General features: G+C 41.5%; 1 protein-coding gene and 1 long non-coding RNA gene across 2 annotated transcripts in view; one reads left to right on the top strand and one right to left on the bottom strand.

Annotated features, from left to right (window-relative positions):
* LOC146008455 (uncharacterized) overlaps nt 1-5,653 on the bottom strand; it is a 14,956-nt gene extending 9,303 nt beyond the window's left edge. Inside the window, exon 1 of the long non-coding RNA XR_014444512.1 lies at nt 5,461-5,653. This is a non-coding gene — a long non-coding RNA (uncharacterized LOC146008455). The remainder of the gene's footprint in view (nt 1-5,460) is intronic.
* On the top strand, nt 5,425-24,295 carry IFT52 (intraflagellar transport 52). Its single transcript, XM_083147746.1, has 14 exons — nt 5,425-5,678; nt 7,690-7,802; nt 8,911-8,998; nt 10,564-10,693; nt 11,748-11,823; nt 17,860-17,931; nt 18,383-18,509; nt 19,490-19,576; nt 19,888-19,956; nt 20,059-20,213; nt 20,679-20,766; nt 22,739-22,847; nt 23,695-23,840; nt 24,061-24,295. Exons 1-14 carry the CDS (start codon nt 5,628-5,630, stop codon nt 24,103-24,105), a joined length of 1,356 nt encoding a protein of 451 aa, XP_083003872.1. The 5' UTR covers nt 5,425-5,627; the 3' UTR covers nt 24,106-24,295.

Genomic DNA, 24,295 nt, shown 5'->3' with positions numbered 1-24,295 from the left:
ATTCTAGTTCACTCTTTCTGACAAAATACTTCTTAGATGGACAAAACCATGTGCACTGCATGGGGCAGATGTAACTTGTGCAGAGAGAATTAGATTTGGGTGAGTTATTTTGTTTCTGTGCAGGGAAAATACTGGCTGCTTTATTTTTACACTGCAATATAGATCTCATTTTGAAGTAAAACCCCACCCAAATCGAATTCTCTCTGCACAAGTAACATCTGCCCCAGCTGCAGTGCACATGGTTTTGTCCAGCTAAGAAGGAATTTGTCAGAAACAGTGAACCAAAATAACCCCCTATACCCCTATGTGTAGGTTTTGGCAAAAAAAACCTGCACTCAAATGAAAAAGTAGTTCTTCCCACCACCTATTTCATTTAAAATAATGTTACAACAATGACACTTTCAGGAAGTCCTGGATACTGTGTTAATGTTAACGGTAATGCAGATCATTTGGAATTTTTTTTTTAAAATTACGTAAAAAAAATGTATTGAAGATTTTGTGACATACAAGAAACAGAAATAAACAAATACATCCTAACATGCAATGTAATGTGACAATGTTATTGAAAGTGATTCTAGCAAATGATTCTTGGCTTCAAACAAAGTGTAAATACACAATAAAAGTAATAACATACATCAAAGTACAGTTTCTGCTTGATTATTATAGATAGGGCAGACATAAGTAATACACATTAAAGATAATGCACAGCTACTGTTAAAGGGAAGTGTTTCTCCCTCTATGACTAGAGCACCAACGCCATCAATGAGTTATTTCAGCGGTCCCATTTAACATGATATTGCTGAATCGTATCTCAAGAGCAATGTGTGTATCTCTCATGGCCTGAGCATGCCACTGGTGTATGGAAGGAGAGACCCCGGCAAACCAATGGCGCACAATAACAACCTTGGCCATGGTGATGGCCCTGGTGATGACATATTTGTAAAGCAGAGAAGAGTGACTCTCTTCAATGTCAAGGGCAAATATACAATTGTCTGGCAACATAGGGGGGAGAGTAGACTCCTTTTTTTACAATATCTGACCAGACTTCCTCCAAGAAGGCAAATACCCCAGGACATTGCCACAGTAGGTGCCAGAAGTCTGCATCCGGCAAGGCGCATCTGGAACAATCTGCAATAAGTCTAAGGCCCGCCCTATGTAGCACCACGGGTGTGCGGTATGAGCGATGCAAAAGATAAAAGAATATCTGTTGGTATCTAATGCAGGGAGTGGTGTATTTAATTGAGCCCAGAATTTGTATCCACTGTGTTTTGTCTATGGGTCCCAGGTCGACCTCCCACTTGGTCTTGAGGCTGTGTAAATGGTGGGGGGAGGTGTGTAGATAAAGATTAGCATATATATATTAGAGACTTGTTTAGTCTGGGGCAGATTGAGGATTAATTCCTTAATATGAGATGATGTTATGGTTGGGACAGATATGCCAAGCTGCGACTGCGTCACGTGGCGGAGTTGAAAGTATCTAAAAAATAGTTTATTGGAGATCCCAATTTCCTCACAAAATTGTTGGAAGGATTTCAAAATGCCATCTACATATAACTGTGCAATTGAGGTAAGCCCCACTTGTAACCAGATATTATCCTCTGACAATGGTAGGAGGTCTTTGAATGCTGTGTTGTACCATATCGGGGACTCCCCATCAAACCCCCCCCCCCCCCCCCCCAATTATATATAGTATGTGACTGTATCCAGATGATCAAAGCCTGCTTAGGGGAGGGAGAGAGAGCCCTAGGGGGTCGAGTTGGATAGCAGAAAATATAGTGGGGATACCGATGGACTCATGTGGAGAATAAAAAAGGCAGAAAATGAGGGGCTATCCTGGTCCGTGAGCCAATTAGAAATATGCATTAGTTGGGTTGCAAAATAATATAGACGTAAATTTGGTAGGCCAAGGCCCCATCACATTTATCTCTCATCAAGGTCTGAAGGGCCACCCTAGGGGATCTGCCTCCCCAGACAAAACAAGGAGAGAATACTATTAATTTTAGCAAACACCCGCTTTGGAAAATATATAGGGGAATGCTGTAGAAGGTACAGATATTTAGGTTGCACAACCATCTTTAAGAGGTTAATGCGTCCAGTCATCGTTAGGGGCAGCTTATTCCATACCCGCACTTTCTTCTGGAGATCTGCTGTAACTGGGTCTATATTATGTTTCACATATTCGCCCACATCTGGAGTAACCCATACATCCAGATATTTAAAGCGAAGGGATCACTGTAGTGGGCACTAGCAAGGGAGGTCTCCAGGGACTACCCCCATGAGTGGATAGGGAAATTTTTATTTACGATAATAAACGGGACACGTCATCCGCAGCAAAGGTGTTAAAGTTACCAATAAAACTGTTAACTGCTATGACAGCGCAAATTTAAAGCATAAATGGTCCTAACTGTGCCAAGTTGTATATTCTCCCCGTAATTTCGTGGGTTTTCTCTGGGTACTCCGGTTTCCTCACACAATCCAAAAATATACTGGTATGCTAATTGGCTCCCCCACAAAATGAACCCTTCAATGAATGAATGTATGTGTGTGCGCTTACATACTGTATCCCTCATAATATAATACAGTATGTGGGATACAGTCACTAGGTCTACACCATTAAGGTCAACATACATTTGGTCAACCACTGCAGGTTGACAGGCCTTGGGGCAAAAGGTTGACACAAGCATTAGGTCGACGTTGGGGAGATCAACATGAGTTTTTTATGGGTTTTTTTGAGACGACATATGCCGACAGGTGATATTTGATGCTCTACCATCCACTAGGGTGTGGAGGGAGAATAGAGTAGTGCCTGAACGGGAGCCATGTGAGGTGACGTGGTGAACTTTTTAGTGTCCCTATCGATAACCTGTATAAAAAAAGTGAAAGAACCCCATGCCGACCTTTTCACTGTCGACCTAGCCCATGTCGACCTAATAATCCTGTATACTTAACCCCATATTGACCTTCGAAGGGAAGGACACCATATTGATCAGGGCCGGTCCTTTAAATAGTAAATAAGGTTTACCCTTTTTTAAGTTTATTTTGCTTTCAGGTTGCATCTGATCAAGAGGTACGAAATACGATCTTGTTTAATGTATCAAAAATTAAAGTGGAGTTATGGCCGGATGCATGGTGAGCGCATTGGGCCATGTGAGGGGATGCGGTGCACCCCGAATGTCGTCTGTCGACATTCGGGACAAAAAACATGAAAAACCCATGTCGACCTTCCCAATGTTGACCTAATGCTTGTGTTGGCCTTTGACCCCGTCTACCTTAGGCCTGTCGAACTTCAGTGGTTGACCCAATGTATGTCAGCCTTAATTTGGTCAACCCAATGACCCATATATGTGTGGTTGTGTAAAATAGATTGTAAGCTCCACTGGGGCAGGGACTGATGTGAATGTTCAAATGTTCTCTGTAAAGTTCTGCGGAGTATGTGTGCGCTATATAACTAACTGGTAATAATAATTATAATATAGATTTATCAAATATGTATACAGGCGGTTACATATCTCTCATCTGTACCAATTTAGATACAGTACATCTGAGGTACTGTCTTGCACTGCTGTAGCTTGGATCTGACTACAGAGGTGGATCTAGATTGTCACACTCCTATCCTAAAGGGGCCTACACATGTAGCAATGTTACAGACAGATGCTAGATCGCTCCGTACACAGCGCTGCACAGAGAACACTGGCGATGCGACTACATTTATCATGCATGCATGATCTGCATCACCCATTGATAGCGATGCATGTGGCTGCATATTGCTATGGCCCCTACACACGGAGTGATGTAGGGTCATTTTCTAAAGGTGCCCATACACGGTTCAATGATCGCACCCTGCCGGTGCACTATAGTGGTGAGGGGCAACATTAGACTTTTATTATATAGGTTTCTGTGACCAATAAAATACATTTCTTATATGATGATGTAAACCTGCTCAGACCCATCAGTTTTCTCCACATATCTTCCAGCCATAACACCATGAATTCTGATAAACCATAGACACTAACATAGAAATTTTTTTAAGGGAGATAAAGTACTAGCCAATCAGATCCTAGCTTCTATGTTACAGGCTGGGTTTGAAAAAATCAGGAGCTGATTGTTTGGGGGTTTAAAACTCTCCATTATATCACTTTCAAGGCTTTGTACATCTTGCCCATCATTTTTATAATGAGGGAATGTTGTCCAGCCCCTTCTTTCCCTGAGCATGTATAGGTTCAAGGGCGTAACTACCATAGGTGCAAGGGGTGCAGCTGCTCTGGGGCCCAGAGCTGAAGGGGGCCCATCTTTGCTGTCTAAGTAATATGGTTTACATACATTTATCACCATCAGTTGCTAAATAGGGGGCCCTTACAAACTTTTGCTATGGGGCCCACGAACATCTAGGTACGCCTCTGTATAGGTTGGAAAGTAATGAGAATAAAATTACTTCATAGATTTTTAAGAGTAATTAGTAATAACAGATAACTACATATGCACTGGATACTGACTGAGACGGAGAACACATTGGGATTGAGTCTGAGTCTAACGTCGGCCACAGAGTGAGTGGAACCTGGTAAGCGGTGTAAGCACAACGGGTGGTGGCAAGCCAGAGAGGCGCTCCCCTCCACCAGCTATCACCCGCTGCCCGTAGCTCATCTCTGCCAGCTATCACGATCCCCAGGATCACAATCAAGTCAACGTAATTCTAGGTCGACATGGGTTTAGGTCGACACGTCATTAGGTCGACATGGGTAAGGTCAACAGGCAAAAGGTCGACATGGGTTTTTTCACTGTTTTTTGACAGGCAGTATTTCATGCCCTACTTTCCACTAGGGCATGGAGGGAGAATTAAATAGTGTGCCCGAAGCATGGCGAGTGCAGCGAGCCATATGAGGGGACGCGGTGCTACGTTTCAGTGTCCATGTCGACTGTGTCGACATGTCGGCTATAAAAACCCAGTGAAAAACACCATGACAACATTTTCACTGTCGACCTTGCCCATATCGACCTAATGCTTGTGTTGACCTAAACCTATGTCCACCTAGACCAGTGGTTCCCATCCCTGGTCCTCAAGTGCCCCAACAGTGCATGTTTTCCAGGTCACCAGCAGGTACACTCATTATTCAGACACATTATAAAAGATCCACAGGTGGAGCTAATTATATCACTTGTAATTCTGTGTGGAGACCTGCAAAATGTGCACTGTTGGGGGTACTTGAGGACCAGGGTTGGGAACCACTGACCTAGACCCACGTCGACCTTTCAGCATGTCGACCGAATGGTATCAACCTAATGACTGTCGACCATCTTGCTGTGTAGACCAAATAATCCACACCCCAAGGAATGTTACCGCTGCTCCCAGGAAACCGAGCAAAGCAATCATTCCACTCTCAAAGAATGTTGCCTCAACCAATATGGCCGCCGGGACTTGATACTGTGGACTACGAGGGTGGGTTTTTAATTTACAAAGCCCACCGAACAGGCCAGCCTCACTCTGCTTGTGCCATCAATTCAACCGAACACACAGCTAGGAACAATGCTGGGATTTGCGGTGCGCCCCGTCCGGTGACTGAAGGCCAGCAGTATCACGTGACGGCAGTTGGTTGCTAGGCAGGAGCGGCTCCTGGTTACCTGCGCCCATAATGCAGCGGGGCGGCGACATCACCGGGAGAAAGATGGGGGTCACCAAACAGGTAACGGCGCACCAGAGCTTTCCGCTGAGAAAGGGCGGCCGCTTATACGGACTATTCTTGCCTTTATGCAGAATCGGTTGAATACTGAAGTCTCCGAGTTATGTGTGTAACTCGGAGAAGTTGGTGTAGTTTGTGTGGTTTTGCTATTAGATGAGTAGGAAGAAAATGACAAGCGCTGCCTGCCTGTATTTATGTTTATTTAAAAAATATATATTTTGCTGCGTAAAAAAACGTAGTAATAGTCCCAGCTCCCATTTTTCAGACAGTCTGATAACTGTACTGTCGGTACTTTGACATTTCATCAGTGTTGATATGATGAACGTTGAAATGGACATACAATACCAAACCCATTCTCTCATATCTTTTGGAAGTGTTTGAGATTTCAGTAAAATGGCTTGTCTAGGGTGTTCTAGCTCCATTGGTGGGGAGTCTGACCAGGTGTGTGCTGGACATAGGCTGCTCCACTGCAGAAGCAGCATTATCTGGCCGCATGATCACCATGGTCATAGCGAACCCCCAGCCATCCGCTTCAGCACATCCATGAAGATCATGTACAGATGTAGCTTGACTTGGTTTCAGCCTGGACCCTGTTAAAATCCTTCCGTCAAAGGAAGAACACCAGCCCGAAAGCTAAAGTCTGATCCTGGGCAGGCTTGGGGCTCTATGCCTATGTAACAGGCCTGAGAGACATATGCCAATGCTACTTTCAGCTTACACATGGATACATCTGCAGAGCTTCCCTTACCTTTTTCCAGCTCTGTGGGGTGAAATTGCCACATGAACCCCTACAACAGCACCTGGCTCTGCTCTTATTCCCACAGCTCCCCATATTTCAGAACCTGTTAAGGCCCCCATACAGTAGTGTGATATGGCCTGTTTTCGTGAGATGCTTTGCTGCAACCGATTGCATGAAAACTAGCACACCGCAGGTGCTTTTCATGTGAATGTGATGCCAGGTGCGCTCCCATGTGCCTCGCATCTCAATTGCAGATCACGCTGGTTGCCATCAATATCTATCGCAATCGCACCTGAATAGGTGCACATCGCAGTGCATTTGGATGATAAATATCACGTAAAAAAAGCACTCCAGTACAAAATTGCAATCAAAAAGCATCTCGGGAAGCTCCTGGCCAGATTGTAGTCAAATTGCATGCAACCAATTGCTGAGCGAGATCTCACTAGTGGAAGGCCCCCATCCACTAGTGAGATCTTGCTCAGCAGTCTTTCAAACCGTTTTTCACCTCCTAAAGTGTCTTTCTGTGCAGTCCAGAGGCATAGCGGGCACAAGCCCTTGTATCTGGCTATAGGGTTGCTCATGTGCATTTATATATTCCCAATTGCATAAAGGTGCCTATACACGGTGCGATTCCGCAGGCATCACATCGCACAGTACAAAAAGTATGTACTGCACATACTTTTTGTACTGTCTTCTGATCGCATTGCATCGCGCCGCACACAAATCACATGCAAAATGCATGCAATGTGATCCAGCCCATAATGGGTGCGATAATCGCACCGTGTGTGGGCACCTTTAAAAAGCATGAAAAACAGCAGCTGGCCACACTGTCCAGGAACAGACCCGGATATGGTCACTAGGTCAACAAGGGGAAGGTCAACATGCATCAAGGTCGACACACCATGGGGTTAGATCGACAGGGTTATTAGGTTGACACATGTATTAGGTCGACATGGGCTAGGTTGACATGGGCTAGGTTGACAGTCAAAAGGTCGACATGTTTTTTTTTTCACAGTTTTCTGAGCCTGCATGTGACAACAGGCGGTATTTCCTGCCTACTACCCACTAGAGCTCGGTGGGAGAATAGAATAGTGCCTGAAGCATGGCAAGCCAAAGTTAAAGAACCTCATGTCCACCTTTTAACTGTTGACCTAATAACCCTGTATACCTAACCCCATGTTGACCTTTGTAGGGAGGGACACCATTATTGATCAGGGCCGATCCTTTAAATAGGTAAATAAGGTTTACCCTTTTATACGTTTATTTTGCTTTCAGGTTGCATCTGATCAAGAAGTACGAAATACGATCTTGTTTAATGTGTCGAAAAATGAAAGTGGAGGTTACAAGTCTCTACAGAAAAGACTGCGGAATAGCTGGAAAATACAAAGGTGACCAGGGATCATTTCCAGTGTGTATTTAGTTTTAGAATTGTCACTTTTTTTCATAGTGTTCATTCTAGCACCCGCCATCTTTAAAAACCTGTGCAGTGCCTCTTCCCTGCCTGGGGTGTTGCTGTCTGCTGTAGTGCTTCAAGCACAGTGTGGTCTTTATATCAGCACTGAAATGAAAACAAGACGTGCTAGAAACACCACGGTAGACAGCGACACTCCAGGCAGGGAACAGGAACTGCATGGGTTTTCAAACTGGCGGGTGCTAGAATGAACACTATTTTTACATATCCCTTACATTTTTCTGCAGTGCATATAACATCATTATATCATGGCTAACTTAACCTCACTATACCGTTTTAAGATTAAAGTCCCATACACACTAGGCGATATATAGTAAAACATATTAATCAGACGTTGTTACTGCCAATATCACTATTGGCAGGCATTGGCAAGTGTGTATGGGCTTAAGGCTGGGTGTACACTAGCAGATATATCTACAGGTCCATCTCTGGACGGTTCAGGCAGAGATTTACATGTGCCCACCCAGTTGAGCTGCAGCTCACCGCCAGCTCTGGAACGGGTGTACGACTGGTTGGTGGACCACCCATACATACAGCACAGTGTGCCGATATATGTTAAAATATATCGGGCATCAGCTGTTTTGCACTGCCAATGCGATATGCCTGTGAACAACGCTTTTCAGAGACATATCCCTGGTACACACTGGCCGATCATTAAAGATATATGGGCGGATCCATTGATTGGCCAATATATCTGCCAATGTGTACCAAGCTTTAGAGGAGGTCAGGTGACATGTGGTTTGAAATTCTCTTCATTGACTGTAGCACAATTTGCTGTGGTGCATTTTGATTTTAGGTAAGTATATCTTTGTGGAGCAGTATAGTTTTTGCAAAGTTCCTCCAGGCCCCACAGGTATCTTATTCAGCCAATATGTACATTTTACCCATTTTACCTTAAACACCTGTTATTTATTTAACAGACTGATACTTCTCTTTTTCGTCTATCTTAGGCTGTGTAGATAATATACTCTTTATTGTTCAAGCTTAATAATCTGTTCTAACCAGCTCAACGCTAATGCCCACAGTTTGAAAGAAGATATCACAGCAGAAAAACTGATGGGGGTAAAGCTCTGGATCACTGCTGGGCCCAGGGATAAGTTTACAGCTGCTGAGGTGAGCCATGTTTTTCATGCTTAAAATGCAGACAGATTTGCAGCCAATAATCATGAGACAAAGTGGTATTGAGCACCTTTTGACAGAACTGGGACTAGGATTTGTTGTGGTCTGTGGTATGGTTACGGGAGGAATAGTGAATTTCTACCCTGAGCATGTAAGGCCAGTTCTGCTGTAGATAACTATAATATTCAGTGCCAAATGTGGAATGAGTGGGATAATATATGGCACCGTTTTGAAAACTGCTGTAATTGAAAATCATTCGTGTTCAATTATTAATGTGTTCCTATTATAGAGGCATTGTTTTTCTGTGCACGGTTCTGCACCCTCTAAATGTCTCAAACCAAAATGGAAATAAACCATATACATTTAGGGTCCACTTCCCTGTAATACACATACAAAGTATGTTTAAGTGATTGGACTGTTTTAGTAAATGATAGCAAACATTGGGGTAGATTTATCATTCCTCCTTTATCGTTCCTTATGAGCCCCGTTCGCTTCTCCACTTTATTGTGGTTATGTGGCCCCGCACTTCGCCTGCATGTCTTAACTTTGCAGTATTCGTTATGGGAGTGTGTTATCCCCACCCGACGGGGATACGATTGCTACCATAACGGCTGTGCGCTTCTCCCTGTGTTGTAGTACTGCGCATGCTTGGTGCATGCGCAGTTGCATTCAATGTTCAGTGCTGCTTACTGGTCTCTGGCTTTTCAAATGAAAACCGCTGTTTAAGCAGGTGGAGCATTTGAAGGATGGAGACCCACAGCACGAGAAAAATCTGGCGATCCACGACGGTGCTCCGTAAGGAATGAAGCCCCACATCACTGGAGGATGCATCCAGTAAGACCCATACACTCTCTTTAAAATATAATCCTCCTCCCACATAGCACCGCCCGTTAAACACCCGCATCGCACTGGGATAGTGCATATTCCCCTAATCGACGGTTCATAAATGTACCCCATTGTTTTATTTTGTATCAACCAACGGATTCATCACATTTATATTACCCCTGTGCAGCAGTTGCAGTAAGTATCTCTTGATATATAACTTGCATTTAGTCTGGCATAAGTACTTTTTATTCCAAGACTTTATATATTCAGTCTGTTTTGGGCAAATATCTGCATGATTCTCCTAGGTGTGTGATTATTACAAGTTTCTGTTATGTCTTATAGTGCAGATAGTTATACATTAGGGGTGAAGAGGAAGATCTTTCCCGTGGTAACGTATGGGAACATATGACCAATTGCTCTCAAATGCTGGAAAATTGTCAAAAATGGTTGTTTTGATAAGTGTTCAATCAAATGTATTTAACCAATTTGTTTGAATGACCATTGTCTGTTTTTCTGACATTCTGTGTTTGGGAGCAAATGGTTCATTGTCATTTACTTCCGTACATGCTCAGACTTTTGATCAAACCAGACAGATAAATATTTTAGTTTAGTCTGAATGCAGGGGCTCGTGTGCAGGATATTCCCCATTAATTGAATATCTCCGTTGTGACAAAAAGTCCTTAGTCTTATGAATCCACAGAAATAGCTATTCTACATGCTGTATTTTTCTGTAGTTGGAAGTACTGAAGCAGTTCCTGGAGAAAGGTGGTGACATTCTGGTGATGCTAGGGGAGGGAGGAGAGGCCAAATATGATACCAATATCAACTTTTTTCTTGAGGAGTATGGCATTATGGTAAACACAGGTAAGAGGCCACCACTTCTCGGTTTCTAATCATTTGTACAATCTTATCGTAATACAAAAATGATGTGAACGCAGTACGACAGTATGTTATTTATTCTACACTTTCTGATTTAAAAACTCCTATTATGAGAATTTAATTTTGATTTTTCCTACAGTCTCTTCAGTGGTGGTGTCATTATTGCATGTGCCAACCTAATGAATATTGACCGAGAAATAGTCGACTTAGCATACCATAACCAAATCTTTTGTAGTACAGTATGTATGCATCTTTATGCATCCTGGGTGATAAAGGGTCCGGAAATCTTTTTGAGATGAAAACTGCAGGTTTGTAGGAGGTGCTAAATGTGTGGTTTGAAGGTGAGGGAGGAAGAAGGATTGCTCCAAGACGGCGTGCTTGGGGATAGAGGAGATAGTTGTGTCATCAACAGATAATGAAAATGTGGGAGGTGAGATTATGCCGGAGAGTGAAAAGATGATCAGCTCAGTCTTAGACATTTTACGTTTCCAAAAGCACCGGGACATCCAAAAATGGACAGTAGAGAGACAGTTGGAAATACTAGTGAGGAAAGAGTAATGAAAAGTTCAGGAGATGAAAGGTAGATTTGAGTGTCATCAGCATAGAGATTATATTGTTGGCCAAAAGTACTAATGAGCTTACCTAAAAGGGATGTATACACAGAGGAACAGAACCTTGGTTGGGAGACACTAACCGTGAATGGAAAAGGGGGGGGGAGTTTGAAAAGAGGAGACCAAGGGCAGTGACAACAGACACAATTTACAGCATCTCCGATTTGCTCAATTGTGTTAGCAGCTGCACTGGGCTGCGCACAAAATAGTGCAAATTTAGGTTGAGATATGTTCCATTGTCAGCATTGATCTGCTGTTGCAACAGCAACTCTCCCCCTTGGCCTGCAAAATTGATTGACATCCCATAAGGAAAGGAATCATTATTGGTTATTTTACAGTTTTGTGGAATGAGGATAGATAAATCTGTAAGAAAGTATAAATAAACTTTATGTTCTCCAATTTTATTTTTTTCTTATTTTAAATTGAAGATTCCGTTGTAAGAAATGTTTACTACAAGTATTTCCACCCCAAGGAGGCTCTTATCTCCAATGGAGTGTTAAACCGGTAAGTCCATTAGATTTAAATAATCTGTGTGGAGTGCATGTTCTCATTTATGTTGCTTTCCTCCAGCTGCTCTGGTTTCCTCTCACGATACAAAAAACATACTGGTACAGTATAGTACCACCACCCTGTCACAGTTGCATATGTTCCTGCTAGCCGAGTCTTACCGATGTCTCACCCAAGAACCATACTGGAATCTTTGTACATGATTTAGCTACAGTATACAATATTCCTATGTTAAGAAACCCACTGATACTCAAATTGGTTATTACATATCATTGACACAATTTGAATTCCATGGTACACAGCATTTACTTTTAGAGATGCTGGCCTTTTATATATTTTGCTTTGAGCAGCTAATCACTGCATAAGAGCAAGGATCATACCATCCATACAAGTAATTTATACAGCAAAATGTGTTTCTAAACCATCCCCACTGTATGAAAAAGTTAAAAAAAAAATATGCATGCCCTGTCAATAGGACCACGTATATATCGGGACTTTAATTTATGTATCCCATGGTTACTTATAGATACCTTTTTATATGACCCTTACCTCTCATAATCTGAGTAATAATCTACAATTGTATCTATACTATATCTCCAATAAATAATAAATACAACAGACAATTATCTTTATTACGAGCAGTGAGACACATTGACACAGTATTTTTTTTTTTTTTATAACTTTTTTTTATTGGGGTACAATTTGATAGTACCAATATTTTACATTCTACATTTTTTTAAATAATTATTATAGTTTGAAAATATATTTTATTTTTTCTGTGCGCCAATTTTAAGATATATTCTATTTCTTTCTGTGCGCCATAAAAAAGAGACAATCCTTTCTGTATTCTCAAAAATGGCAGGTGCTGATTGGTTTGGTTCTTTAGCTGTCTCCTTTTTATCTCTCGCAAAGCTTTGATACATATGCCACATAAAATGTTCCGCTTGGGCAGTGACTCACGTGAATGACTGAAAATTCTCTGTTAACCACTGTAATGTGTTGGGTGTGGTATAACACACCGACAGTCATTAGTCCGACGTCGGATTCCGACTGCACAGCGGGGGGAGCACAACAAAGCCCCTTGCGGGATCTCTGAGCTCGCAACGCTGCCACTATTTTCTTCTCCCTCTATGGGGGGTCGTGGAACCCCCCGAGGGAGCAATTGGGATTCCGACGTCGAGGTAATGACTGTCGGAATCCCGACTGTCGGTGAGTCGGCCGGCACCCAATGTGTTCACTATATAAATAACTAAAGATTACAATAATAATAATTGAATTGCTAGTTCTGTATTACGGAGGAAACTGTTAAATGTGGTATTGCAGCTTTAAGTCTCACACCCATGTTTACCTAAGATGTTGCTGCCTCATGACCAAAATACATACTGATAAAAACAAAACTTAATTTTCTACTTGGAAGATTTTCCTTCTATGTTTCTATAATGTACTCTCATATGGGGCTGGGGTTTCATTTATTAAAGAAACTTTATAGTTGTAATAAATACATAGAAAGCAAGTTAAGTATATCTACATAGTAATATCCATTAAGGACTGATTGGTGAGTCGAGGGACATTGTACTTCGCTAGTTGTTGTCATCCTGCATGGAATTGTGATGGATCAGCAAACCCTCATTCAAATGCAGCAATTCTGTCTCCCTGAGACAGTGTAATGTGATACATGAAAGCCCTGCACAGTAATGCTGTGTACACACGGTACAATCCAGCATGAGATTTTGACTATATAGTAAAAATCGTATGCAGATCGCACAGGTTTTTTACCTTGCGAGCCCGATGCGCACTCCCGTGACAGCACAAATTGAAACCCAGATAGACAGGACAGCAATGACTATATAGTGCAAATTGTATGTAAAAAGTACAGAGATAGCAAAGATTGTATAGCACTTGAATCTTAAGTCGAATAGCAAGGGAATCTCACTGTGTGTACACACCCTAAAACTTTGTGTGTATTTATGTTTGTATTTACACTATATAAATAATTGCAGACTATTGCTGTGTACACACGGTCCGATTTCCTTTTTTCTTGAGTTAGACGAGATCTTCCACAGTCCATCCGCTTATGGTAATAGACGAATAACATGATCATAATGTAAATGGATAAACACTTGCATACGATTAAAAAAAAAAAAAGCCTTTTAATATTTTATTGATAATGGCACAGTTTTTACTGAAGCATTATCATTTTTGTAAATGAAATATTAGCCAGCAGACCTTTTGGGATGGCACATATTCGTTTTGCATATGTAGATTGCTGCAGGATGTATATGTCTACATAGGGAACCCAATAATAGAGGCTCTGGGGGGAATTGCATTGTTTATTCTCCCCGATTTGCCGTCAAAGTGACTGGAGATCGTGGTGCAATATTCAATGTTTTTATTTTTTTTGTTTAATTTTTAGTGTTTTATTGTGCTGATCGCGCTAATTATGGTCAGGTTTAGCAACAATTGAATAGCTCCTTTGGTTGCCATCTACTGTTTGCTGGTGTGCTGACATTTGATTTGACTCCCATTAAATGTTCTTTCCTGACTTAAAAACTGATTAATCTTTATATATGTCTAGTGTTTGATTGTGTGTCTCCGAAACACTGCCATCTGTTGGCAGCAAGTGAAACTATATCTCTTTCTCTCTCACACATGCACAAACACAGAGGCAAACACATGGTAGCAGACTAGCTTTCGAAGCATTTGCTTTGAGCATACTTAACAGAATAAAATATTTACCTAACTAACTGTATACGCACATGCATTTATAAAGAATATACAGTATTAGCCAATGTTTGTATTAACACTTGTATTTTGTGACTGCTTCTACACTTGTTGTACATGTCAACGCTGTGCACTTTCACCTGTCCTGAAATGATCTATCAAAGATAAGAGTAGTGTGTTTGCTGTGGTAACAGTGCCATCTGCTGACCTGACTTGGTACTGCAACGGCTTTATTCTCAGTTGACTTGACCACTTTTAGCCAATTTCAGTGATTGGAGACTCCTAACAGTACATGTTCGACAGCTTTCCCAGTTGGTGCACAGGTGTGATACTGGAGATCTGTAAAACATGTCCCTGAGTACTGGAGTTGGTAAACAGTGGGCTAGACCTCTCCTAGCTCTTATTATGTCAAAATTTAATAAATCTATATGAAATTTGCGAATATATATATATATATATATATATATATATATATATAATTTTATTTAAGAATTTTTAATTATTAAATATAAGAACATGGCTACTTATTATTCAAAAGAGGGCGCTGATTAGGAGTGCAGATCATCTGTTACCGGCAACCAGAGGCTTACGAACGTAGGCAGCAATAGGTTACCTGAGTTATGACAAATGGTTCAGCGGCATATTTGAGGTCAATATATCTAGACGTCCAATTAGTTATAGCAGTGGCGTAACTATGAATTGGGCGCCCCCCGCCGTTAATGGGGGGTGCCCCCCGCCGCACCCCCCGCCCGCAGCCTTACCTGTCTTGCTGGTACCGTCCCGGCTCCCTTGCTGGCTTCATTGTTCTGCTAGTGAGACGGACCAACACAAAATGTCCGCCCCCATACAGCAGACAGTTTCAGAGAACTGTCTGCTATATGGGGCGGACATTTTATTGTGGTCCGTCTCATTAGCAGAAGAATGAAGCCAGCAAGGGAGCCGGGACGGGACCAGTGAAGTCAGGTAAGGCTGCGGGTGGCAGATGGGCGGACGGGAGGGGGCTAACTATAGCACCACAGCCCCCCGGCGCCCACACATGCACAGTGCCCCCCCCCCCCCGCGGCCGCGGGAGCTGCGGTGCTATAGTTACGCCTCTGAGTTATAGCATTATTTTGTTTGTTTGTTTTTGGGTGTAGTGGGGGAGAAAACTGTAATGTTATGTATAAGTGCACGTGCGTATCTTTCTGTTTTCACATTTATAAATTTGACCATATATATTGTCAACATATGCGATATACAGATCACGCTGTACCACAATTATTATTGTCAATAAAAATCAACTTTGATTTAAAATATAAGAACATGGAATTTTCAAAACCTTTACATATATCACATTGCACAGAGTATAGTAGTCGTAAATAGAGAAATCTATAGTAAATAGCTAATACAAATGTTAGACATTTGCCAAATGGTCTTAATCAAAGGCAAGTTTGTACATGTAATGTGTAACATATCACTTTATACTACTAAGTGTAGGTGAGTAGTTTAAAAATAAAATATTAATGTAGACATCATGCAGTCTAGAATTGGACAGCTGACTTTCTTTCCATACCCCTCAAATCTATGAGTTTTATCATTGTATGTGGAGTTGCCCCGAGGTCCACACTTTTATTCAAAACTCTCTAGGTACTGTATCTCATTATCCCTTTTTTTTCCTGTGAGGGCTCTTTGGAATATTTATTTAACTTCCAAAATAAGTCTCCACTGGGACATCATAATTTATTAGCAAAAAATTGCCACAGTTGTGATTATGCCCAGCGTGTATGGACAGCAATGACCGCTGTCATCGCTGGGGGGAAAGCTGCTCAGTGCATACACACTGAGTGTTTGTTTTTCCCCCTGCCCGGCGCAGTCAGCAGGGGGAGGGGGAGGGGGGGGGGGTTAGCATAGCGCTGCACTATGCAAAGCCGTCCCCAAAGCCGCTCATCAGATGATGCGGGAGAGCGCATCACCGCTCATCGCCAGGCCGTACGCACTGGGCGGCTTTGAGCTGAAAGCCGCTCAAACTTGCTGTTTTGAGTGGCTTTCAGCTCCGTTGCCCAGTGTGTATGGGCCTTAACATTGTTACTGCCACAAATCTCGTACTTATTCACTATGGACTGGCTGGAAAGCCCGGGTTAAATTTATTTTGAAGGTTTGGTTACCATATATATATATACTTTCCTTAGTTCCCCATTCATTCCGACATAAAATAATGGTACTTGTGGAGTATCACGGCTCCCACGATGGGCATCGTATGCCAAAAAAATCGCATCGCATGCGATCGCATACGATTTTGCATTGAAAAGCATCAAAATGCATTGGAATTAGTATTAAACATGTTCAATGGCCCCCAACTGGCATTTTTGAGGCTGTACCACCCCCACTATCAACGCGAACCCGAAGCGTGGCGAGCGCGAGGGGCGGCGGTACGCGTCCTACAACCTTTTTATACCCCCACTATCCACGTCGGCGTGGAGTTGAGAATAGAAAGTGTGGCGAGCGCACGCAGATACCTTCACGGGTATACGTGTCCCCTCACGGACTTTACAGGTGTCCGCGTCCCCTCGCGGGGCTCGCCACGCTCGCCACACTTTCTATTCTCAACTCCACGCCGACGTGGATAGTGGTGGTATGAAAAGGTCGTAGGACGCGTACCGCCGCCCCTCGCGGGCTCGCCGCGCTTCGGGTTTGCGTTGATAGTGGGGGCGGTACAGCATCAAAAATGCCAGTTGGGGGCCATTGAACATGTTTAATACTAATTCCAATGCGGTACAGCCTCAAAAATGCCAGTTGGGGGCCATTGAACATGTTTAATACTAATTCCAATGCATTTGGATGCTTTTCAGTGCAAAATCGTATGCGATCGCATGCGATTGCATACGATTTTGTCAAAAAACGGCCAAAATCGTATCGCATCACATGCCATCGCATGCCACTATATATGGCATGCGATGGGAGCCGTGATACTCCACAAGTACCAAATAATTTTCATGTACAGATGTGCACTTTTACATGTATTGGGATGTGTGTACCTACTTTTATATTGTTATTTACACTGTATATTTATTTATATATTGTATTTATTATTATTATTATTATTTTTTGTACAATATGCAGTTCTACAATACAAGCTTGTTTTAATAAACAAACCAAAAAAACCTATAGCTTTGGGAGGAAGAATTCAAATGTCACCACAAATTCCTGGTTCCTCTTTTCAAATCAAAACAAACAAATACTTGTTGTGATGTAAGATCTGTGTGTCAGGGATACTTATTAAGCATCCATATTGGATCAGTAATTGATTAGTTTATGTTGTGTTTTGTGTCGTAGAGAAGTCAGTAGAGCGGCTGGGAAGAACATGTCTGCAGTAATGGATGAAGAGAGCGGAGGAAACCATTCACAGTGAGTCTTATGGAAAGAGAGCTTAAACGTCATTAAGAGAAGGGCAGGGAAGTGTCTGCTTAGTACACAGTGTTAAGCATACTATACGGATTTGTGCATGTTTTCACCTATCCTGGCAACACACATATACTCTCAATCTTCTTTATAGGAGCAGGTGTACTAAGCATTGGTGAATGATGAAGTAGATAGATATAAACTGGCAACCAATCAGCTCCTATTTGTCCTTTTTTAAACAACATGTAACATGGCAGCTAGGAAATGATTGGCCGGTACTGTATCTCTCTCTCTAAGGCTTAGTACATTTTCCCCCTTAATTTTTTTTTTCTTTTTAACATTAATTTAACTCCTGGCTTCATGATTCCCATATCTGCAGTACCATTTTTGTTTGTGCTACATCTTATGTCCACTACATTATCCAATATAATCTCTTTCCCTTCCTCCATTATTATAGGGGCTTGACATTTGTTTACCCATTTGGTGCCACTCTTAATGTTATGAAGCCAGCAGTGGCTATTTTGTCCACAGGATCAGTTTGCTACCCACTGAATAGACCAATCATGGCTTTTCGACATTCCAAGGTAATAATAACGGAGTTATGTTAAAGCAAGAACAATGTATTATTTGATAACTGATTGTAGAGCTATTGCACAGTTCTTACATTATGTCCACTTGAGGGTTTTTTTTGGGACTGCACTGGATTGGTCATCGCTGTACAGTTGTTGTTTTTTTTTAAGCTAGGTATTGGGGTGAGAATTCTTGTTATGACCAACATCACTTTATTATAACCAGTTGTGATAAACACATTCACTTTATTATATAAACTTTGTTTTCAAAGAGAAAAAAAGACTCTTTTGTTGGGGCACTCTTAGTTTGACTTTAGGGTTCGCAAATATGTTATAGTAACGCGCTCCTGTGATAAAGTATAAAACGTAACTTTTAATCAGATTTACTTTAATAGTAAACATTTAATATAAACATGTATTTTGTGTATATATGTTTATATTAAGTGTTTACTATTAAAATGAATATGATTAAAAGTTACGTTTACTATAACATATTTTGCAAACCCTAAAATCAAACTAAGACTGCCCCAACAAGAGTCTTTTCTCCTTGCAAAAATATATTGGGTGAAATGGATGAGAGAATCAGAAAGTGAGAGATTTGGTAAGAAAGCTCCAGTTTTTTAAAGCCGCAATCATTTAGACTTCAAAAATCAAACTGGTTTTGCAGTGTAAATGATTGCCGCTTTAAAAAAACCTGTAGATTTCTTACAAATCTGAATCTCTCACCCTATTACATTTCACCCATTATGTCAATGTTCTCCGTATTGTCTGCCATTGGAAGAGATGTAAATCTAATACTTGGCTTCAGCAGTAATAAAAGCTGAAAAAGGTCCATTTTGGTTTATAGCTACAATAAGATAGTTTCTATGTCACATTGTTACTAATGGTTTGGTTTTACCACGGAACTGTTCTATATGTAGCTGCTTTCTTCTATCACTGTAGTGTGTTCTCTGCTCACGTCACATGCTAGTTCATGAACACTTCATTTATTTCAGACACATGGAGGCAAACTGGCTGTGGTGGGATCCTGTCACATGTTTAATGATCAATATCTGGACAAAGAAGAAAACACAAAGATCCTGGTGAGGTTGTTTTTGTGTTTTCTGTTTTATTGTAACCAGCACAAGAATGATACATCATTGTTATGTATTGTAGAATGTATGTGATATACATTATATTGTAGATAAGCACCAAACATGATCCAGCATAATTCTGTATGCAGCCATCCCCACTTAGATTTTTAAGAGGAGAACAGAGGACACAGATAGATGAGCACACATTACTGGTTCCCATTCAGTGTGACGTTCATGATTTGATGACTGACCCCAAGTGTGAAGCACATGTGATTCATGAGAAACTCCACCTGATTTCCCTTTGTCTGATTCTGTAACAGGATGTGCTTGTGCAGTGGCTCACTACTAATGACATCAAGCTAAACCAGATTGATGCAGAGGCCCCTGAGGTGAGTATTGAAAACCTACCTAATGTTAACTGAGGGTGTTCAGTAATTGAGGCATGGGCTTACTTCTTACAGTACTTATGATGAGCCATTTCATACTTCCAGATTTCAGATTACACCATGCTTCCTGACACCAACAAACTATCCCAGCACCTGCGGGTCTGTCTGCAGGAAGGAGATGAAAACCCACGGGATTTCACTACACTGTTTGACATGAGCATCTATCAGCTGGATACTTCCTCTCTATCCAAAGTCATAAAGTGGGTGATCTTCCCTACTCCCATTGAATATACTGGTATTTATCTGTGATCCTGTCTGTCCCTTGTTTTCTCTATTATTTGCACTCTTTGGGGTTTATTCTAGTTCATTCTTTCTGACAAAATCCTTCTTAGATGGACAAAACCATGTGCACTGCAGGGGGGCAGATGTAACATGTGCAGAGAGAATACGATTTGGATGAGTTATTTTGTTTCTGTGCAGGGAAAATACTGACTGCATGATTTTACACTTCAATATAGATCTCACTTTGAAGAAAAACCCCACCCAAATCTAATTCTCTCTGCACAAGTTACATCTGCCCCACCCGCAGGGCACATGGTTTTGTCCATCTAAGAAGGATTTTGTCAGAAAGAATGGACTAGAATAACCCCCTTTATATTTTTCTCTTCCTGCTACTAAATCAGTGGGTTCTTACCTTTTTGACATTGTTTCATCTAATGTTCTAGATCCTATGAGCAGCTCAATGTGAAGCATGAGACTCTACAGCTTATCCAGCCCCAGTTTGAGACTCCCCTCCCTGCTCTGCAACCTGCTGTAAGTAGTTAGTGGACACCTTTCAGGATAGATCTGTATTTTTATTAATGGCAGACAGCTACAATATATATTATACAGGGTTGAAATAATTTGTTGCAAATGCATTGCCAACAGTCAAACCAATGTATTGATGATTGGATTTCTATATATAATATAGGCACTTACCAAAGCATTTACACAGCCATAACATTAAACACACAGACTGGTAACGTGAATAACCTTTTCTATTTTGCACTAACACCTACCTAGAGGTGGGAATATAGTAGGCAGCAAGTGATCATTGAGTTCTTGAAGTTGATGTAATCGGAAGCAGGAAAATTGGAAGAATAATAATCCTGATTGGCTTTGACAAAGGGCCAGAGCTGCTCCAAAATAGCTAGGGTAATTCTGTAATACAGTGGCTAGAACCTAACGAAAACGTGTCCAAGTAAGGACAGTCGGTGAACCAGAAACCGTGTTATGGGCACCCACGGCTCATTATTAAGCTTTATTTACAAGGCGCCACAAGCGGTTTGCATTGTTGTGGGGAGCAAACGCTACACCATGTGGTCTGTTCAACAAACTCCCACAGAAGAGCTACTGTAGCACAAATTGCTGGAAATATTAATGCTGACGGAGTGAGATGGTGTCAGAACACAGAGCATGGTAGCTTGATGTGTAGTGGCAGACCAGTCTGTCAGATTGCCCATGCTGATCCCCGTACACTACCAAAAGCCCGTACAAATGGATACATGGGCATCAGAACGGGGCTATAGCGTAATGGAAGAAAGTTGACTGGACTGATGAATCCCACATGGTCTGATGAACCCTTTTTAACATATGTATAGATAGCCATGTGCTTCTGCGTTTTATACCTGGGGAAGTGATGGCATCAATAAACAAGGGAGAATGGCCAGGCATCTGTGTAATCTACTGGGAAACCTTGGGTTTGGGCAATTATTTGGATTTTGCTTTGAAGAAACCAACTGCATAAACGTTATATCAGACAAAGTTCAACTCTTTATGGCAAAATTGTTCCTTTATGGCAATGGCAGCTTTCAGCTAGATATTGAGGGGTAGATTTATTAAGCTCGGTAATGTGATAAAGTGTCTGGATTTTATCACCGTCCGATCAGTTCCTACCTGTCATTTTTTCAAACCAAGCCTGTAACTTCACAGGTAGGAGCTGATTGGCCGGTGATAAAAACAAGACAGTTTATCACTTCACCGAGGTTAATAAATCTGCCCCTGAGTTCTTTCACACTGCAAGAATTGTTCAGGGATGTTTCAGAAAAGATGTTGACTTGGCCTCCAAATTCCTTAGATCTCAATTTGATCAAGCACCGGTGGAATGTGCTGGGCCATGGCTGCCTACCTTCCAACTAACAGGACATCAGGATCTGCAGCTAAGTTCTTGGTACAAGATCCCACAGGATACAGTACTTTCACAGGTCTTATGGAGACCATGCTTTGGTGGAACTCACTGACAGAGTAATCGCGTCAGCTTACTGCTGATGCGCTGTGCCTCACGGGCCAGCCGGTCCAGAGCGCATGCACAAGATCTCTATCATTGCAAGATCTCACACGGCACCCTCGAAACTGCCAGGGCCTGCTGTGCTGATGGAGCAACACGACATCTGCAGCTGTCAATCGATAGCTGCAGTTGTCAGAACAGTCAGTGTCACTGACTATTAATACAGTGCCTTGCATATCAGCATTGCAGAGTCCCCTGTCATGCTGCACACTTCCCAACAGTCATACATGATGGCGCACATAACTTGTGCTGATAACTCTTCTTCCCCATACTAACATATAATACATCTACCCCTCTGACTTTCTCTTACCAAACTAGGTGCTGTTGCCTTATCTTCTGGGGTGATCTTGATGGCCACTACAGTAAACCTATTAAGTTACATGGTACATCATGGCATTTATTTGTTTCTGCTTAAACACCATACATTATAGCGTATAACTGTTCTGCATTCCTGGGCAGGTGTTTCCGCCTTCATTTCGGGAGCTTCCCCCACCATCCCTCGACCTCTTTGACTTGGATGAGAATTTCTCTTCTGAAAAATCCCGCCTGGCACAGATCACGAATAGATGTGAGTAACAAGCACTTACTATATGACACTGGTCATGTAGTTGTTTCCTGCCTGTGTATAATAAACTTTGCAGCTTATGAAATGTTAAAATGACCACACATGCATGCGAGAACAAGCTCATAGGTTACAGGACTGGACTACTATAGAACTTAGAGATCCTACATAAAAACTCACATCTGCATTTCTTCCTGTGAGCTCAGTTTGAGGAAGTCCTTGTGTGTAATGAATGGTCCATCCTGGTTGTTGGAAACCAGGATTACTCTTATTCATAAAAAAGGCCACAGTCCATATTTCTGTACCATCTGTAGACTTCTTTCCTCATTAAATAAGTTTTGTCCCTGGTCATCATACAGGAACAATACTAGTCAAATGTGTAAAATAAGAACACTATTCCATTACCTAATTGTATTTACATGCTGTAAAGAAATGTTGTGGCACTATACAAGGCCTTAATCTACAGATATTGCGAGAGACTTCTGACAGTGTATCCCAACATGCTTAGAAGAGGTGACTTTTTCTGCAAGCACACCTCCCCCTTTTCCACTGTGTTCCACCCAGACAAATCACTTGTGTGCTGTATCTGCATTTCTTCCTGAGATGGATGTTCTTAGATTTGCTTTCACCCTATAAACTTTTGTCAAACCTGAACGGAATGAAGATAGATGAAGTCACCTGTGTGCACACCTTGCTTGGTCATTGATTCGCTCATAAATATGTTGCTAGATCTAAGTTTTTAAAGCAGACATTGCAAAGGTCCACGAATGATAATCTCACCGTTTGTATTATGCAGGTCATTCTGTTACACATACAGTATATGCTCTTTTTTTTTTTTTTAACATTCATGCAGGCACAGAAGAGGACCTTGAGTTCTATGTACGGAAGTGCGGCGATATCTTGGGGGTAACCGGAAGCCTACCAAAGGGGGAACAGGATGCCAAACATATTCTGGAACACATTTTCTTCCAGGTTGTTGAATTCAAGAAACTTAATCAGGTATTCAAGTATTGTATTGTCATTTTTAATATCTATATACATATGTGTGTCCTATCTATCTATCTATCTATCTATCTATCTATCTATCGTGTGTGTGTGTGTGTGTGTGTGATTTTGATCTAGAATTGTTAATGTTCTGCATCAATCAACTGTTTTTTTTTTTATTGCATGTCTTGCATAATGTCCAATGTTTTTCAGTGCTTAATCTTCTGTGTTTTAGGAACACGACATGGACACAAGTGAAACGGGGTTTCAGAGCAGGTGAAACATTCCCAATAACCCTGATTAAAGCCAGCTCAGCATCTCGGAGAAGACCGCTTTCAAATATTTATTCATATTTTTATAACTTTTTCTGTTTTCATTTCTTTTTCTTGATTTGTGTAGAACTGTAAATATTTTATTTTGTATGGTGAAGGTACATGTTTGCTACTATACAATAAATTGAACAGAATACA

Source organism: Crinia signifera, chromosome 6 (genome assembly GCF_055691185.1).
Source record: "Crinia signifera chromosome 6, ASM5569118v1, whole genome shotgun sequence".
Lineage (NCBI taxonomy): Eukaryota > Metazoa > Chordata > Amphibia > Anura > Myobatrachidae > Crinia > Crinia signifera.
The sequence above is the reverse complement of the archived record's forward strand: the minus strand, read 5'-3'. Positions and strand labels throughout refer to the sequence as shown.

Bases quoted from the DNA above. Each gene is read 5' to 3' on its own strand.
- IFT52 (XM_083147746.1), top strand. From the start codon at position 5,628: ATGCAGCGGGGCGGCGACATCACCGGGAGAAAGATGGGGGTCACCAAA. The intron at 19,577-19,887 runs GTGAGGTTGTTT...ATTCTGTAACAG, and splicing joins AAGAAAACACAAAGATCCTG to GATGTGCTTGTGCAGTGGCT. The intron at 22,848-23,694 runs GTGAGTAACAAG...ACATTCATGCAG, and splicing joins GGCACAGATCACGAATAGAT to GCACAGAAGAGGACCTTGAG.